General features: G+C 38.7%; 1 protein-coding gene and 1 long non-coding RNA gene across 4 annotated transcripts in view; both read right to left on the bottom strand.

Annotated features, from left to right (window-relative positions):
• The window catches only part of LOC121897716 (polypeptide N-acetylgalactosaminyltransferase 18-like), a 183,215-nt gene that overhangs the window by 96,239 nt on the left and 68,278 nt on the right, over positions 1-18,698 (bottom strand). The window contains exon 1 of one of the 3 annotated variants that reach the window (XM_042412411.1): positions 3,172-3,438. The exons of the other annotated variants lie outside the window; for them this stretch is intronic. Coding sequence (XP_042268345.1) covers positions 3,172-3,193 — 22 coding nt within the window. The 5' untranslated portion in view covers positions 3,194-3,438. Of the gene's footprint in view, positions 1-3,171; positions 3,439-18,698 lie in introns of those variants that run through there. 3 annotated transcript variants of the gene reach the window in all.
• Positions 9,872-18,698, bottom strand: part of LOC121897717 — a 39,312-nt gene continuing 30,485 nt past the window's right edge. The window contains exon 3 of the long non-coding RNA XR_006096274.1: positions 9,872-9,932. This is a non-coding gene — a long non-coding RNA (uncharacterized LOC121897717). The remainder of the gene's footprint in view (positions 9,933-18,698) is intronic.

Raw genomic sequence — 18,698 nt, 5'->3', positions numbered from 1 at the left:
AAAAACTTAGCAATTAAAGAGCCACATGTTTTTCTCAGGAGTTGTTGAGAACCACAAATAAAAGGAGAGTGAATACTGGACTTAAATTTTTCATTTGGTTGCCAGAGACATGACTAAAGATAAATGCTAATGCTAAGATGTTAGCTAAGGCGATAATATGTCAATGTTGTGTTCACAGCTTCTTTTTCTCTGCTGTCCTCAAGTGGATAAAAAAGCAATGAAGGCATAAACTCAAGATATTTTTCTTTAGTTTAGCTTTTACTTCACTTGTGTTGTTGTTGTGTGTATCTCTATGCTAAGCTAGGCTAACAATAGTCCTGACTGTAAATCCATACTTATTGCACAGACCCGAGATTGATATTGATCTTCTCATCTCTCTCTCTCAGAAAGTATAAATAACTTGATTATACTCCACAAAAAAACCTTAAACTTGGACTATTGACATGATATTTATGTTGACTTTTGTCCCAATGGTGGACGTACAAGAAAACTTGTGAAAACACTGTGCGAGCACAATAACACCCTATGTTATTGTGGATTTTCTTTAATCATCCTCCCTCTCTTCGTTCTTCAAAGGACATCTATGTGAAAGGTACAGGAGTAGCGTAGCTCCGTTAAGGAATAAGGCAGTGCAAACTCTGTTAGCATATCACAAGTCTACAACACCTATGCACAGTCATTTGAGAGCAAAGCACCCAGCGAAAGGTGGGGGCCAATCCACAGATCAACAATCAATGGCTGTCGTCATCAACAGCCCTTTGGTCGACCATCCCTACTTTTTAACCCAGCTTCACATGAGTCAGTTTATGATTTACAGTGTTTCATTATGTGCAGCACACAAACCACATGCACTTGCTCACATATTTTTTCCCTCTCTGACCCTAACCTGACAGACCAGCTAGTAGTGCACACACACAGAGGATCTGGGGGTCAGAGGTCAACCCACACAAGTGCTGCTCACTGTTCAGTCCGGCAGCATCCAGGACTGCAATGTTACGGTAAACTGTTACTTTGTCCTGTAATACCCTTGTTGGGGATTGGAAGTTGGCTGCCGGTCAATGTCTGCTCAGCTGTGATTACACACACACACAATGCACACATACAGAGATGACATTACAGAGATTACAATTCCAGAAAGAAATTCTCCAATATTCCCAACAAGAAACCCTACTACATACAAAGAAGTACATATTTTCTGCATTGAAAATAGTTTTTAAAACACAGATGAATATTATGAAAAACATCACTCTCAATGACCCCTGGAAGTGCAAAACATAAGGCACAAAAGACAGAATGAGAAAGATAAAAATCTGGAAGCTGGAAGAGTGAGACTGAAAGAAAGCCAGAGGAGTTTGAAGTGACAAAATAAAAGGGCTGACAGGATGTGGAGTGAGGTATGAAGGAGTAATGAGAATGAGGAGAGGCAGAGAGAATGATGAAAAGAACAAGAGAATAAAGGGTTGTGACAGAAGGTATTCATCCCTGGGCATCTGTAAACTAGGCGACCCTGAGCTCCGTCACATCAGCTCCTAGAGACAAACTCTTTTATTGGCTTAGACATCAGGACAGCTCCCTATCCACACACACACACACACACACATACACATACACACATACACACTAACACATCCCACATCCTTCTGTGAATCTGAAGGCATCAGGCCCGGACTCCCCACAAGCTAATGGATTAGGAACGGGCCGCTCTGCTGGGTGACAAAGTGTCTTACCTTGTCCTCCAGTCACTTCATGCAGCATTGGCATGCTGTTGGCTCAGCAGGCTGGACATGCTGCGGACCAGCTCACAACGACAGGGAGGCAGTTAAGACCACCGCAGTCAGAGCCTGAGATCTGATTCAGTCTAGCCTGAGACCAGAACTATTCCAGACCGCAGACAGTGAGCAAGGAGCTTTGTGTTAACAGAAATGTAGGAGCTCTGTACTAAACCACAAAGGTTTCAACTAATGAATACAAAAAAGGTTTAAGACAATTACACACCGTACACACAGACTATTTTTTTCATCGTTTGTGTTGTGGAGAAACAAGTGTGGAGCGGGTACTGTAAATGCTTTTTACTCTGCAATGCCATTTTATCTGCCTTTGTGACTGAGGTAGGAATCTCCAAGTGAAAAATGTCGAAGAAATGAACTCATAGCTTAAATATGTGCTGTGCATCTGCATGTTGGAAGTGGGTCAAGTCAAGTCACTTTTATTTATTCATATATGTATACAGAGATTTCATATTGCATTCCGCCTCTCTGTTTCTGTGTAAAACATGTTTCACTTTCTTTGCGTTCTTCTAGGAACATGTGCATGTGCATGTATGTGGTTTGCAGCGCTGATGTGCCATTTTTTGGAACATGAACGTTAACTCCCAGAAGTCTTTATTTATATGTGGTGAATAACTATGTGTAATGTAATACCATGTGGGATACACATTTTTAAGGTAATATATAATGTTAATATTACATATATATAAATAAATAAATATGTAAATTCTTGCCCTGGCATTTGGTTGATTGATTGATGGGGTCTGGAACAGCACCTTCTATAAGATGTAACCTTTTTGTGTTGAAGACATTGATTGATTTTCTGCTTTTGAGTAACTCTTCCATGGAACGCCTGCCTTCATCTTAATAAAGGTTGGTGGATTGTGAAAACACCAGGAACAAGCATGAAGGATGATGATGGAAGTAAGTATCAGTCGAGCGGCGTGGCATCAGAAGAGTGAGCAGAACCCTGTGCACTTCACTACACAGGAATAACGTGAGTGTGTTGAATATAAGTTGCAGTAAGACGACTTTGACAAGTTTTGAGTGCAGCAGCAGATTCGGGTTGATGGTCAGTTGATGCTTTGAGCGCAGACGAACAAATGCTACAGCACATGCTCCGTCATCTTTGCTGTACTTTCAATGAGGTGAAAGTTGTAGACTGCAGCTTAAAGAACAGGAATGTGAAAAAAAACACTATCAGGCTGGAGAAATCCTGATAGTAATGTGATACAAAATTTTTCATATGGTGGAAAAAAACAAAAGTTTTTCGACACGCTTAAAAAAGTTGAGACCTGCATCATTTCTGAAAACAGGATGGAAGATTTCTGCTAAGCACTCTGTTTTGATTTACACGTCATGTAAAAATGTAGTTCTTGTTTGATTTGATATAAAAGCTACCCACCCCCCTGCATATCGCTGTCCATCAAACTCTTGCTGGGAAACAGCTTGATTGGTAACAGCTCGGCAGCCGGTTGAGTTTTGATTGACAGTTGACTGGAAGACGGGGAGATGAAGTGTTGGATGACAATTTTACAGCAGGAAATAAGACGCACTGGAGTCTGAATTTTGGAGGGAAAAAAGGGACCAAAATAATTTCAAAGTCTTAACTGAAATTCAGGGAAAATCAAAGCTCCTCACAATCTGAGCGCAAGATGCATATTTGTGCCAGATGTGTTATAAATGAAGCCTCTGACTGCCAATCTTCCAACCAAATGCTTTTTGGTGAGAGTTTTCTGACATCTTCCACTCGCCATTTATAAACATGCAAGCACAGGACTGTTGGTGTGTGTGTGTGTGTGTGTGTGTGTGTGTGTGTGTGTGTGTGGGGGGGGGGGGGGGGGGGGATGATTCAGAGCTGGATCTTCGGCTGTCTGTGAGTCAGCCCAACAGATGCTTCCAGCGTCTACTTAGTGCTTTTAGAAACCTTTTCACCTTTTTGTAATGACGCTGGCCTCAATTCAGCTTGTTTCCAAAGACTCACCACAAAATACTCTATACACAATATTCCTACATTCGATCACATCAATTCAAGAAAACTGAATGCTGGTGCTGAGAGAGGATTCAGAGTTTGTGTGGAAATCATATCCTGTTTGCAATCAGCTCTTATGTTGTCTGATAGAAAGCATAACAAGAGTTTACTGATATCAGCTGTTTGTTGTTATTCTCTGCATTAAAGCACACAGTAAAATCAGGAATCTTCTGTTTATTCAGTCCCACTGATTTACACGTGGGATAGAAAGATGCACATAAACAGCTTAAACTGATCAAGACCTTAAATGGGACATGAGCCCAATTTGCAAAACACTGTGTGTGGGTGTAAAAACACTCAATTAGACCTCCGCGCCTCCTCCATGTACTTTAAAGTTGCTCATCAGCCCCACATTGAAGCGTTTGCTGTGGCTGCTGCTTCGCAGGAACCTATCCCAGCAGGCTTTGCACTTGTAACACAAACACACACCCACTCACACCCGAGGATTTGAAAGAATTTGTTTTCGTGGAGAGAATCTCATTTGCTCTGCAAGCCCTGCAACATTATCTCCCTCCAAAAGCTTTTTGTGTTCCAATATTTAAAGAGGCGTGAGGGAAAACACAACACAGGCATTTCATTTGCCTTTTGTGCTAACTCCAAGCCCCTTCAAATCACACAACGGCTTCTTTTCATATCACAGCGAATGATGACTCATAAAAAGTGTCTTTTCATTTGTTTGCTATGTGTTTGACTGCGTTGCCACAAGCATGCTCGCACAAGAGTCATTTGCAAAATGTTTTGCTGCTCCCAACTGGGGCAAAAAGTGAACCCATCTGCACATCCCCAAAGTAAAGGGAAACTAGTTTTTGCAAGTTTTGTGCTGCCGCTGCTGCTTCGGGTACGATGACACACACTGACAGAAAGAGAGAGAGAGAGAGAGAGAGAGAGAGAGAGAGAGAGAGAGAGAGAGATCGGGGCTCACAGCCTTGTGAGAAAGTTCACACATGATTAATTTAATCAAGCGGTGAGCAGATGGTGATCCCTGTCTTCCTCCTCTCCCCTCAGGTATGAATAATGTGTTTAATGGATCACACCTGGACAAGTCAAATCTGTACTTACACTGTAACCAGAGAGGAAGAGTGAGACGGAGACACACAGGAAGCCAGAACTGAGACATGTTAGCCATTTTCAGAAGTGGAATTATAATTTTGCTGATATAGTAATGGCCTTTAGGCTTTCAAACAAAGGTTGCGGAAGTGTTCTGAAATAGCTCTATTCTAAAATGAAATGTCTTCTGGTTATGGGCAGAGCTAGGGAGTGTGGTATTACTGGTGAACACTTGTTACTTGGAAAATAACGCTATCAAAGAAAGAGTGTTCTCATCTCTCTCACAGGCTGCATCAGTGATGGATTTAAAAAAATATTTTGCATTTAAATGCTTATATAATGCCAATATTTTCTTATCAATTTCATTATTATACATTACATTCATGTAGCAGACTTTTTTCCAAAGCAACATTTATTAAAATGAGTCTATGCAACTTTTGCTGGACAGCAGACAGGACGACCACAATGAGCATATTATGAGATAATACTAAATGCTGATCTCTAGCTTAAAAGTACAGTCAGTGAACTGTCTGAATAATTTCAGTTACACAACAACATCTATCTGAAGTTTGCTAATAACAGCCACCAAACACTACTGCTCATACCAGACTATGCAAGGCTGTACCTTTATTGCTTTTATTTGTTAAAGGGAGATTCTGTTAAAAGTAACTTAGTCTCACTTTGAACACTTGGCCTGTTTTGTACTGTCAGACATAGCGGTTCAGTTCAGACCTCGACTTTTGAGCCTTTTTATTTATTTTTTATTTTATTTTGGGTTGGGGTGGGGGGTGATGAATAAGAAAAAACAGGGACAAAATTCTGGGGAGATTGCCTGTGACATGGAAGATGGAACTGCGTCTTGAGACTGTGGACGTTTGTGTCGCTGTTTCAGAACCTTTACACCCTAGTCAGACAGTGCCAAAGCATGGTAAAAAATGATAAGATGCCAGGTTGACCTCATTTAATTCTTATGTGATCACATGCTTTTCCACTACTAGGGGAATAAAATGAATGAAAACAGACAGATAAGACATGATAAGAATTTTGTTGACAACTTAAAACCATTCATAGTATGTACTGGTTTATCATAGGGGTGGGTGGGTCTATCCCTCAAGTATCAAATACCATGTTTTGAGTTTCGATACTAGCATCAACAGTACTGATACAAAACCCCCCCAAAAAAGCAGATCCGCCTCTCTGCCACACTGTCTCTGCAAACAACGTACTTTTGTCGTCTGCTGCTTGGATGTATTTGATGTTACACGTTCTGTACTTGCATACACTGCACTCTGCTTCTCTGCCGCTGTTGTGGGCATGCAGGCAGCGCACATCCCCTTAGTTCAGACTCAGAGCCGACAGTCGAGCTGTAGAGTTCAGAGGGACGGGGACGCACATACAGGACACGTCATAGTTGGCCAAACTGAACAACTGAATGACTGAACGAGAGAAGAGCATCATTTGGAGCTATTTCACTGCTGTGAATGAAGAATGAAGTCTGTTTGAGAGAGAATTTGGAGCTGCAACAGAAAAGAAAAGATTTGCCATAGAAACTGCTCTATGATTTAACATGCATGTAATGAAGTAATTAACAGAGAATAGTAAATATGGCTTAATATGTTTGGCAAATTATTTGGTGGTAATGAAAAATGTGCTCAGAAGTAGTAGTAATTATTCATTTTCATCATGAATTGTGACACATGGTTATCTCCTACATAATAATAAAAAGGCACTTTTATTATAGCATCAATATTAGTGATGCTGGACCTGCAGTGGTATCGGATCAAAAGCTAATTTTGTGTTACACACTGATTCTGTTTTCTTCAATGACAAATGTCTGACAGTGTTCTTGAGACGGCAAAACAACACACACATTCATCTTTGTTTGTTTAACCTTGTTCTGTCAATGTAACTGCACTCAGGTTGAATCGGACTCTGGTTCGTTTTCTCCCTTGATGAAATTTGTTTGGGCAGATCTGAACCGGAGTTATTATAGTTTTGTATTTTTCATTAGTTTTTATTTCGTTTTTAATTTTTGTTTTCAATTCAGTTTAGTTTCAGTTAGTTTCCAGAGTGACTTTTCTCATTTCAGTTTAGTTTTTTTTTTAATTGATATTTATTGTAATATGGCGGACTTTTGTCAGGGGCAAGATTTAAGAAGTTCAGAATAGGTATTAAAATACAAACACAACACTTTGTGAAGGCAGTTGACTCACAGTCATGTAGAAATCCCCGTCTCAATAAACACATGCACCAATGCTCCTCATGCTTGTTGTGTTGACAAATTTGACCAAATTGACAAAGACTAAAAATAAAGACATTTTCTGTATATTTTTAATTTATTTTAGTTAATATTGTAAGTACACAATATTGTTTGTTAGTTTTTTAATTTTTTTTTCAGTTACTTAAAATATTTTTAACACCTAGTTTTAGTTTTTAGTTTAGTTTTAGTTAACTCTAATAACCTTGATCTGGACACAGCAATTGTACTCAAACACAGAACAAAACAACTTCACCAGGCCCTTTAGTGGAAGTGGTCTGACAAATTCAGGAGCAGTTTGTTTGTGGTGGGAAAGTGTTCTATAGCTAGAAAATCAGAAGTTACTAGGTTTGTCTACAGAGCCAGAATAGACCAAACAATACACCAGAATCAACACTCAGACACAATATCTCCCTTTTGGAAGAACAACTCTTCCTTTTTATGGAAAGTATTGAAGAAAAGTAGAAAAAATAAAAATGTATAAGAAAACACAATTATTAACCAGGTAATTGAAAAGCAAAAACAAAATTCTAATTGGACAATAAGTCTTTAGATTCAAGATTCATTCAGATCCTATTCCCTTTCAGTCACATTAGTCACTGATGTGAACTCAGTCCTTGTGTCCCACACTTATCATCCAGAACTAACTAACTAATAGTTCTATTTGTACCACTGTGGAAGTGGCAACTTTTCGTCCTACCGCACTATAGAATGCATCAGTTGTGTGTGAAGAGACAGAGTCCTTAAGTCCGGGATTTCAATCTTCTACATGCAATTGAGTCCCTAGTTCCACTCCATTGCGTTGTAGCTCGCCATCAAACATCCAACAGTTTCCAGGCTCAAACTCCAGGCAGGTCCAAAAACCTGACCTATAGTGGGCAAGGTCAGAACTCACATTCAAGCTTCTAATCTGAAATAGTGGACCATAAAATAAAAGATAGAATACATCTCATCAAATTCTCCCATTATACTCTACATTACTTAAAGGATAATATCAGAACTAATAAGACATTAGTAATTGTAAAATCCCATCATAAACAACATAGTAGTCTAAAGTTCCTGTGTCCTCACAGAACTGTGGTTACTAAAATAACCTCTTAACTCACAATTAGAAAGAATACCAAAACACTCCCTTCTGTACATGGCAATTGGCATAAAATGTCCACACCAACACTAAAAAACATGTGCTTTTGGGCCCTGCACCCTGCGGCCTATAGTCACCTGCACAAAACATTTTAACAACTAGCAAAGGTTCAGCTCAGTGTGGTTCAAAGGTACAGGTTAATGTGCTAAAAACAACGCAAATAAACATTAAGTGGACGACAGATGTGCTTAAAACAACACCAATAAACATTCAGTGTATTACAGATGTGCTAACAGTGACTACATCGGCTAAGTTTATGTATTTCACTGTACAAAATTATATTTCCATTTCGAAATAGCATAGCTAACACTTTTAGCACAAGCAAATAGCATTCGCCCTTGTATCCGTTAGCATTAGCGGCTAGCGCCTGTTAGCATTAGCAGCTAGCGCCACAACAGTCAAAAGATATCTCACCAATGCGGTTATTTCTCAGTAACCAGCGACGACAGGACTCTCTGGCCGTTCTCACACAGTACTCGGGGCTGATTTAGCTATCCTTAATCAACTTCCTTTTTTAACTTTTATCCAAGATTAATGGTTAACGCTCGTCACGGTGGCTACCCTCTTCCTTGCTGTGACTCAAAACAGGAAGTGAAACTCTGGCATAGGTTTTGTCAGCACGCTAGATGTAACTGATACCTGATTGGCTGACAGAGCTCGCCTCTCAAACTCACACGTAAAACGTTTAGAATTAACTGAAATCAAACACTAATAAAGGAAAACATTTTTTTATCTTTTCAGATCAAGTTGTCCGTTTATTTTTCCTTAATGTACATCTATCACATATTTTTATCTTCTATTCTTTTTAATTCTGACAGGTTATTTTCTGTACATTATTTAATATGATTTAACAGTTTTCTATGTAGCACTTTTCCTTATTGAGGTTAATTTATATGCAAAGATTATTTAACCTGGGTTAAAAGTCTGTTTTCTGTATTTAAAGAAAATCATCATAGCAGCCATATTACAACACAATAAGAAAATAGAATATACTTAATAATAATAATTATAGAAGAGGCTCAACTTTTATTTATTTATTTATCAGCTTACTGTTACTTTGCATTAAACATAAGTATTTGTGTATGAAAACATTTATTTTTGATAAACTTCTGTATTACACTTAAATGCCCGGCATTTTGTGAACCCAAACTGCTGAAAAATTGATTGACAAATCAGTCAGTTATGATAGCTGAAGGAGTGGATAGACGCCTCACTCCAAGTAGTGATGCATTTTGGTTCTTGTTCATTTTTTCTGTGTGGGGGGAAAAAAAACTGAATGAAGTGGAGAATGCACAATGTTAGTCAACTCATCCACTGATTGGGACCTGAAACCACATTGGAAGTATTACAGAAATGTTATGAGTGACGTAGCCTTTGTGACCTTATGAAAAGTGACTTGAGGGCTTATTGAAACATGAGACCAACATGTAAAATTGCCATCACATTCATGTAATGAAGTGCATATCTGAAAGGGACTTTTCAGCTGTTGACTTTCCCAAAAGAAGAGAGAGGAAACGATACAACACAACGGTTTTTGTCTGCAATTTCCTTGTGCAAGCGGACTTATCTAAATTTGTATTCCCTCGCTTTGATAACCCTCACCTTGTTGTTTACTGAGTGGAATAATGCAGTGTTATTTTTCCTTGCTCCTCTCTGCGTTGTCTCCTCTACACACAGCTTGACAGGCTGCAGATTAAAGATCACAGAGGCAGATTCCATTATCAAGCCATTTCCCTCCTTTACCACACTAACAACCTTTTAAAACCATCAGCCATCATTTTCTTCCCATCTTGCTGTCTTCATAGTGTGATGGCCTCTACAAATGGCTGTCATTCTTCCCGCACATGTCTCTCTCTCTCCATACTGTCTGTGTGTGTGTAGAGAATGGATCGCCTCCCTCTGTAGCTCAGCCAAAAACATTAGCCATCATGGCTCTCAGGAGATACACTCACATATGCCCACATACACATTTACACACATTTAGAGAAAAGAGAGCTCACATACATACACACACACACACAAAACTGTGGACAGCATACATGATGGAAGGGTTATCTATGTCTTGATCGCAACTTGACTGCAGTCTGGATTCACCAAATCTTCCACTTGCAGAAATCAATACAGATTGAATGGGTCTTCCTGTAAGTCCATATGCCTCTCTGCTGCAACAGACGGCTCCACCACTCCACTAATTACGTTACAGCACTACTGATATGGTTTCATTGTCTCATTTCTTGGAAAGAGGGATGTAAAAATAAATGGAAAAGAGAAGAGATTCTCTTATCAGACAGAAACGATATGAAGTTCTTCCATCTCATTCTGCTTAATTTACTCCTTCTACTGGAGAACAACTGCATCCTTCTCATGGTGAGATGACAGAGTGAAAAGTTAGTTACTACAAAACATGCACACATGAGATGTGAGGCTCAATTAAAGGCATTTTGAAAGCTTTTTTCCCTCCTTAATTTGCTGTAATGTAGCTCCTGCTGAAACATTATATCGGAGCTGTTGAACACAGACAGGGATCACTAAAAATATAAGCCAGTGTGATATCAGTTAGGAAAACAGTTTGTGGGAGTGGAGTCAATTTACATGATGAGAGGGCTGGGATGAGTCAAAAAGTGTGTTTCGATGAGTGCATAATGTTTAGCTAGCATAATGTTTGTTTGGCTGTTTTTTTCAAGTTGTGGAGTATTAACAGCAAAATGTATTTTAAGTATTAAAGTAAAAGTACTCCTTTCATTACTCTGACTGATATGTTATTATATATGACATCATTAGATTAGCTGTTGTAGCTGCTACAGTTAGCTAGTTTAGTGCAGTGGTTCCCAACCTGGGGGTTGGGCGCCTCCAAAGGGTCACCAGATAATTCTGAGGGGTCGTGAGATGATTAATGGGAGAGGAAAAAAGAAAAAACAAAGTTCTGATACACAAATCTGTTTTCAGTTTTTGGACTTTTTCTCTAATCTTTGACTTTTGTTGAAAAATTGGATCATTTGAACATTTATTGAAATTAAATCAAGTGAGAAGTTTAGAGGGAAAAATCACTATTTGGTGGAGCTGTTAACAATTCATAGACATCTGAAATGTGACCCCGACTACACACTGCTTTTTGTAAGACATCAAAAGCCAAAAAGGTTGGAAACCACTGGTTTCATCTTTAACAATGTGTTGTATTTTAAAAGCTTGTTATATTATCCAATGTGTCAAATCTTCATCTGAAAAGTAACTAAAGTTGTCAGATAAATGTAGTGGAGTAGAAAGTACAATATTTCCCTCTGAAATGTAGTGGAGTGGAAGTATAACATAAAATGGAAATACTGAAGTAAAGTATCTCACAATTGCACTTAAGTACAGTACTTGAGTAAATATACTTAGTTACTTTCCACCACTGATTAGGACTTAACACAACATGCAGCTAGGTTTGATGGAGTGTAATCAGTTTTGCAGGTATTTGGTCATAAACCAAAGTATTGGATGAATTGAAATTTTGACTTGATGATGGCACTAGATGAAAATCAGAGGATCACCAGTGTCTTTATGATTCACCCTCTGGGAACCATGAATGTGTATATGAAACTTCATGGCAAACCATCCAATATTTGTTGAGATATTTCAGTTTGGACTATTTCAGTTTAGTAGTATGAACTAATACAGGTCTGCTACAGGAAAGAAAAATATATTCCTGTATTTTCGAACCTATGACTTGTTTTTGTAGTTCTTGTTTTTACCATTTGGAAGAGAAAGTGACAGTGAACGCAGCCTAGTTATCTGTTATTGTGTGCTACATTCATGCACAACGTCACAAAGTACTGTAGGTGAAAGTTGAAGGGGACTGTCTGGGCAGTCATTTTCATGTTTATCTCATTGTCACTTCCACATGTGTTTTACATTATACGGTTAAATGGACTGCACTTATACAGCACATTCTTACCTAAGCAAGACAAAGTGCTTCACAATGGCTCTCACTCAATTCTTCAGTGTCTTGCTCAAGGACACTTCAACGCCAGGAGCCAGGGGGAGCCGGAGATAGAATCGCAAACACCAAAGTTAATAGACGTCATGTGCTATCTATTGATCCAAAGCCATGCTCTTTGTTGCAGGGAGGAAGTCAGGGTGGATGGGGAATGACAAGATGCAGGACTCTGACAGCACAGACTCGGGTTCACATCCCAAGTCCTGTGTCTGTTCAGGTTTAGGTAACAAAAGCACTTTGGTTAAGGTTAGTGAAGGATTGTGGTGTGGCTTAAATGTTAATAAACATGGTGTGCTTCAAGGCACTGCAGATTCTTTCTGTATTAAACCAAGACCATGATCTTTCCCAAACCTTAACCAGGTGCTGCCAGTGTCTAAACATATCCATCTATTGCTGTAGTTTCTACCAGCAGATTTTGTACAGCAAGAATGGATATTTCCGTGGGAAAATAAGAACGTACGTTGTATGTTGTCTGTGAACATTTCACTCATATGTTCAGTATCAACATTTTTGCAACTTGCAAATACATTAATTAACAATATTTTCTCATCATGTTGAAAAAAAAAGCATATGATTCTAGCAAATCATTTTTGCCATTGTAATTCAGTTGTATATTAACGTAATTTCTAGGATACAGGATTGCAATATCTCAGCAATCAATAACCAGTAGACCAATAGACCATGTTGGTCTATTGGTTATCACAATCAATATTATCCGAAAAAATAGTTAATTAATTTAATAGAATTGTAATTAATTCTAGTGCCTTCATCAGTGAAGTTGATGTTCGAGGAAATTTGTTGATTTAAAAATGGTTATTTCTGTAAGTTGAAATACTTACAGAATGTGTAAGTATATAGAGTGTAGCTAGTAAGCACAACAGTGTAGCTAGCTAGCTAGCTAATGAGCACAATACCAGACCTATTTGAATAGTTTAAGTATGGTGACAAGACGTCCCGGTTTGTCTGGGATTGTCCCAGTTTCAAGCTGGGTGTCGCAGGTCCCGACAAATATCTGTAAAACCGTCCTGGTTTCACCACAATTAAATTAATAATTATACTTATTTTCAGCGCTTACATAGACATTTATCATGTTCTGTCCCACTCATTATTACCTGCCCCAATATAAAAACATAAACAATGCACCACGCATCTGAATTCAACACTGATTTGTCTGTATGTGTGTCAATCAATCCATTTTTTGTCAAGGCTGTTGCTATGACACTTGTGGCTCTTTCTGACAGAACCTGTAAGTATGCTAATGGTTAGCCGTCATGCCAAAGAGGAAGTCGGTCTTTTCTAAAAAGCTTCAGGAGGCTTACTCCTTCCTTTGTAAAGTACTTGGCAACAAAAATACTGCGTTCTGCACACTGCAAGGGTATATTTTTGGTTGTGCACAGTGGAAATGCTGATATAATAGATCTTATTTAGACGGCCAAACATAAGTGGTGGTTTCCCTGAGAGCTGAGAGCTCCAGAAAAAAACTCTGACTAGGAAGAAAGACTCGGCAGTCTTCTTGAAGGTAACTTTCTTTAAAGGCTCTTTTTTGTTTTTTGTTATTAATGAAGTGCAATTGTGATTTAATGTTTTGACATTTTAATCTTTGTAAACTTGTGACCAGCTCGTGGCATAGCGTTGTGAAGATGCAAGTTAAAGTTATTTTTATGTTATAGCCCATTAAGTTATTTATAGGTTATAAAGAGATTTGTACCTTGTTTTGTTTTTAAAAAAATAAATTAAAAAAAGAGAATATGTCACAGTCGGCCATTTAGGGCGCAGCCTGTGCTCATGTACATTGACAAATACCTTGGTGGATTTTGTGAGACAAAATACAATTTTTTTGTCTGCTGAGGTGCTGTCCATGGTGTTGAAAGGTGCGCTCGGGGTGTGAAAATAGGGTCACCCTAAGTAAAAGAAATCAGAGATGTGGGCATTGATTCAGAGGTCTGGATCTGGATTTAAAACTTTAAGTCCTCCATTCAAAAATGTGTTTTTTTTTCTTGTTCCCTCAGTTGAATGTTTGGCCTTCACTGTGCAGAATGATGTATGTACAGAGTTTGACATTGAAAGGCTATTTTCTCATTCATCTGCTAAAAGTGGAAAGTTCCTCTGTGTTCTTTGGAAAGTGCACATACACTGAAACACTTCATTTCAACTCAGTGTGAGAGTCTCTACTGCGTTTTTCTGTCATTTATAGTCGCGGTACTCTCCTCTGCTCTCTGAGACTCACCGTGGGCGAGGATGAACCCTCCTTGTGTGTACTGCACCACAGCGCAGCAGAGGAGAGACAATGAACCAGGTGAAGTACTTGAGCTGACAACAACTACACTTGTTACATTACTGTAAGTGCAATAAAAGCTTCGCGAATAAAAAGCCAAGAACAGTAATTTATTCATGTAATCCGCGCAAAAAATGGAAGGACTCCTAATGACAAAAAATATTGTTGTAAAGGGTGTGATTTGTGAAACAATGAAATAAACAATAGAGCATAATATGGAACAATAGACATTTTTCTATTGTCTCACGATATATATTGTTATATCGCACAGCCCTATATAAACATATTCATAGATTCTTGAATTTTTAATGAGAGAGATGTGATTTTAAGGATTTTAACGTGGTAATAATATGTCATATATATCAGACACACAGCAGTTTGTCTTAATACATATCTGTAGGAGATCTTTAATAAAGATAGATTTTGCATAAATCTCAATCAACTGCATTGAGAGGAAGAAGGCTGAAAAAAAAACAACTAAAAATAAGATTGCATTGTTTCCTCTGTGACCTCTTACACAACAATACTTCTTGTTGAAACAAATAAATAAACTAGATTCAGAGAAATGTCATCTTTATGCAAATTAATTACTTTCCCCAGAACAATGCTGTCTGGCATCCCTCACTTGAAATATACATCAGCGTGTGCTGCTATTTTGCAGTTTAAAATATGCAGCAAAACAGATTGGAAAGGTTTTTTTCCTCCGAACAAGACATTTGCATTTGCGGCGGCCTGTTTGCTCTAACAGCACAATATGCTTGACTTCTGGGGGTATAATCAGAGAAACAGAAGGGCATGCATGTTGTGTAAAAGAAGAGACCCTGGAGACACTGTGAGGAAAAACCTGTTACTGGTGCTTCGGGAAGCCAATTAGTACACAGCAGGTTTGTTATGAAGAGAGAAGAGGAAGTGAGAAATGAGGAAGGAAGAGAAGGAGAGAGGAGAAGATGACTTAAAACCTTTCTATACAAACCGCATAAAATCTGCTCTCTATACAGTAAAGATTTGAGCTGTCAGTGCCAACAATGAAGTGGAATTTGCTTAAAAAAGAGACACAATTGAACACATCACCACATACAAATCATACTGAGGTTTGGTATTGTTGGGTAATTTCCCATCCACAGCAGCTGAGGTTCATACAGATTAAAGAGGTAATTGTAACCTGGGGAAAGTGGAAATAGTGGTGACAAAACTCAGTGAACAACAACAAAAACAACAAAGGCAAACAGCAACAAAGCCGGCTGGAGGAATCAGAGGATTTAGGAGCTGTTTGACTGTCACAAAGGTGCAGGAATCCTCTAAAAAGCTCAGCCAGCCAAGCCCCTGAAACCATTCATACGGAAAGAGCTGACCACAAGGTACTGGCACAGATACTGCATGTACACAAAGACAGTGAACCAGAGGAGGAAATGGAGAAGCTTCATCACAAGCCACCATTTAAACAATGTTTTAGACTCAAGACTCAATCTGTTTAGGAGTGGATTTTTGTCATTTCAGACCCTCCTTGTGACTTAATTTCAGATAAATACTTTTCAGGCTATGGGAGAAATGTTAATGTGTTGATTCTAAGGAGGTCGTTCCCAAACCTCCGGGGGGCCGCAAGATAAATCTGTGGGGTTGTGAGAATAGTATATGATAATATGATAGAAAAGAGGCAATAAACAACATATTTCTATTCAGATTTTGCTCCAATCTTTGATTTTTCAATGTGAAATACTACATAGTTTACCTTTTTATGTCTCTAAAACCTATTCAAATGAAACAAACCTGGAAGGCTCTTTGACTGAACAGGTTTCAACTCAAAGACAAACCCTGTTTTCACACCAAATGCACAAGTGCGATATTCCGCATTTTGCATGGCAAATAATAATCAGAGAGAACGGTGGTACCAGGTGAGAAAATGAATACTATGATTGTTTATAATCCAATGTAATATGCACCCACCAACTGTCGACTGTAACGCCTCACCAGCATGGGAGTCCTCATGTGTTGAGATATGAACAAAAAAGGGACCCGCTCTAAAAAACATTGCTGGATAGCACAACTAGTGGTCAAAAACTCCACTGGGTGCAATCTAAAAAGGTTGAGAAGCACTGTTCTAATTTGGTTTCAAACTTAATTATGTTTTGCTCTTAACTGTTTTTTTCTGATTTCACACTTCTAATAGCTGCCTTGTAAAGAGTTGGCAGTAGTAACAGTAAGCTGAAAAAATTCAACTAGTTCAGTCAGTATGGCTCCGCACATTGTTGAGGCTGAAGCCAATGCAACACTTTGTGCGTTTTGCCAATTTGCCCTTTTGTCCTAAAAACCTGCCAAATTAATTATTAATTAATTATTTCTGGCTTAAGTATTCAGCTGTCTTTTCAAACCCTGCCACATGTCTTGGTTTATTAAGTCTACAATAGGCTTATTGCTGGTTGGTTCCCACATCGTAAATGTACTCATTTAGTAATATAAGTCACAGCTCCGGGGTGAGACAAAAATTCTCACATGGGTATCTAACAATAAGGCTATAAGAACCCAAACTAACTGTGTTAAAGGCTCTTCTGTCAGAAAATTGTCCAAGAGCCGTTTCATTGATTTGTGAAGCCTGAGTGTATCCAGCAACCAACTGGCAGCTTTTCAGACTCTGACACTGACTTGAAATAAGCTTACATATCCACTTCTTGGGTATTATTGTGCCGCAGCACAGTGCATGGTCAGGAGTTTGAATCTATGAGATGAAATTAATATCCCTTCCACAAACAGGCACGCCATTTACTGGTATATTTAAATATTTCTCCTTTGACTTTCCCGTTCAATCACATAAATATCCTACAAGGCTGTCGGTGTGCGCTGTGTCCGCTCCAAGCTAATATCCATCACAGCGTCTCATAGTCATGCTAATCCCACTGATAAGGTGCCAACATGAGTCACACCCACTCTAATTTCAGCTGCCACACACATGCAAGACAAGCATATAAATTAAAGGTAGTATATGACATACAGTTCCTGGGAGCTAATAAAAGGCCTGACACGGCTGTAAGTTAAGCTGCTCATTTCCCCATGGCACCAAATGACCATATTAAATCTAAAGGGGGCTGATCAGTACCTGTGAGTCAGTGCCGCACACTAACTCACAAAAAATTAAAAAAAAAATTCTTGTCTCTGTACATTCTTTAAATGGAGTCATAAAGTCTTGTAATGAGCTCAAACTTTTTCTTAAATTGAAACGTTTTCAAGTTACACAGATACATATTCACCTGAATTAACGCCCCTCAGAGGTAATTTAAGTCTATTCTATCACTTGCTTCTTCATAAAATATGCAATCACACAACCTTTAATATCACTTTTTGATTGCAAGTGGACTGTGTGTTTTTGCAGTTTAACAAGACCAACAGAGAGGTCTCATTAATGTTAGCAGTCAGAATTCCAAATGCTGAATTGGGACCTCCAGTTAATGGAGCAAGCTGCTACTGAAAAATAAAGTTTGCAAAAGTAAGTTGACTGTATCTGAGTTAGCATTACAGGCAGCTCATCTTTAGATTGTAAAGGTAGTAGACATTATTGAAGGTACCACTCAAAACTGTAGTTTTTCTGCTTTCTCAGCCCACAGAGTTGATTACAGATGTCTATTTAACCTCAGATGTTTGATTATAAGTTTATTTGATGAGTGGATTTGATACTGGATTCAGATTCAATAAAATGCTACTGAATCCCCACAGGAGCTACACACTTAGAAGCTTTGCTCTCAAGCCAGATGATAAAGCAATACTGCAATTCTTACATTGTGTTCCTTTAGGCATTCTGCTCTCTTTAGATAGCTTAAACTGAGGTACATATATGACTTTTGTATGTGTGTCAATAACAAGCTGCGGTAGGCCATGGTGTACTGAAGACACCTGAAGATACCAGAGGCGGTATTTCAATGTTGTTGCACATCCTGCTGTTTGCAGACAGAGCTGGATAAAGGTTATAGAGCACTCTATGCTCCTTTGGAATTTGCAGTGCCTTTTTTTTTTGTGCTTTCACTGAAAATGCCATGGTGGGTTCCAGGCTTTGTAACATCACAATGATCTGCGCCCGCTGTGATCTGAATATCACTCTGGATCTTCTGTTTGGTGCACCAAGTAAGTTTCCTCATGTGGTGCTGACGCCCGCTAGCTATGACATTAGCTACCAGAGCATCCAAACAAATCCTACTAAGGCTTTTTAAAATGC

The sequence above is a fragment of the Thunnus maccoyii genome, chromosome 5 (assembly GCF_910596095.1).
Source record: "Thunnus maccoyii chromosome 5, fThuMac1.1, whole genome shotgun sequence".
Lineage (NCBI taxonomy): Eukaryota > Metazoa > Chordata > Actinopteri > Scombriformes > Scombridae > Thunnus > Thunnus maccoyii.
The sequence above is the reverse complement of the archived record's forward strand: the minus strand, read 5'-3'. Positions and strand labels throughout refer to the sequence as shown.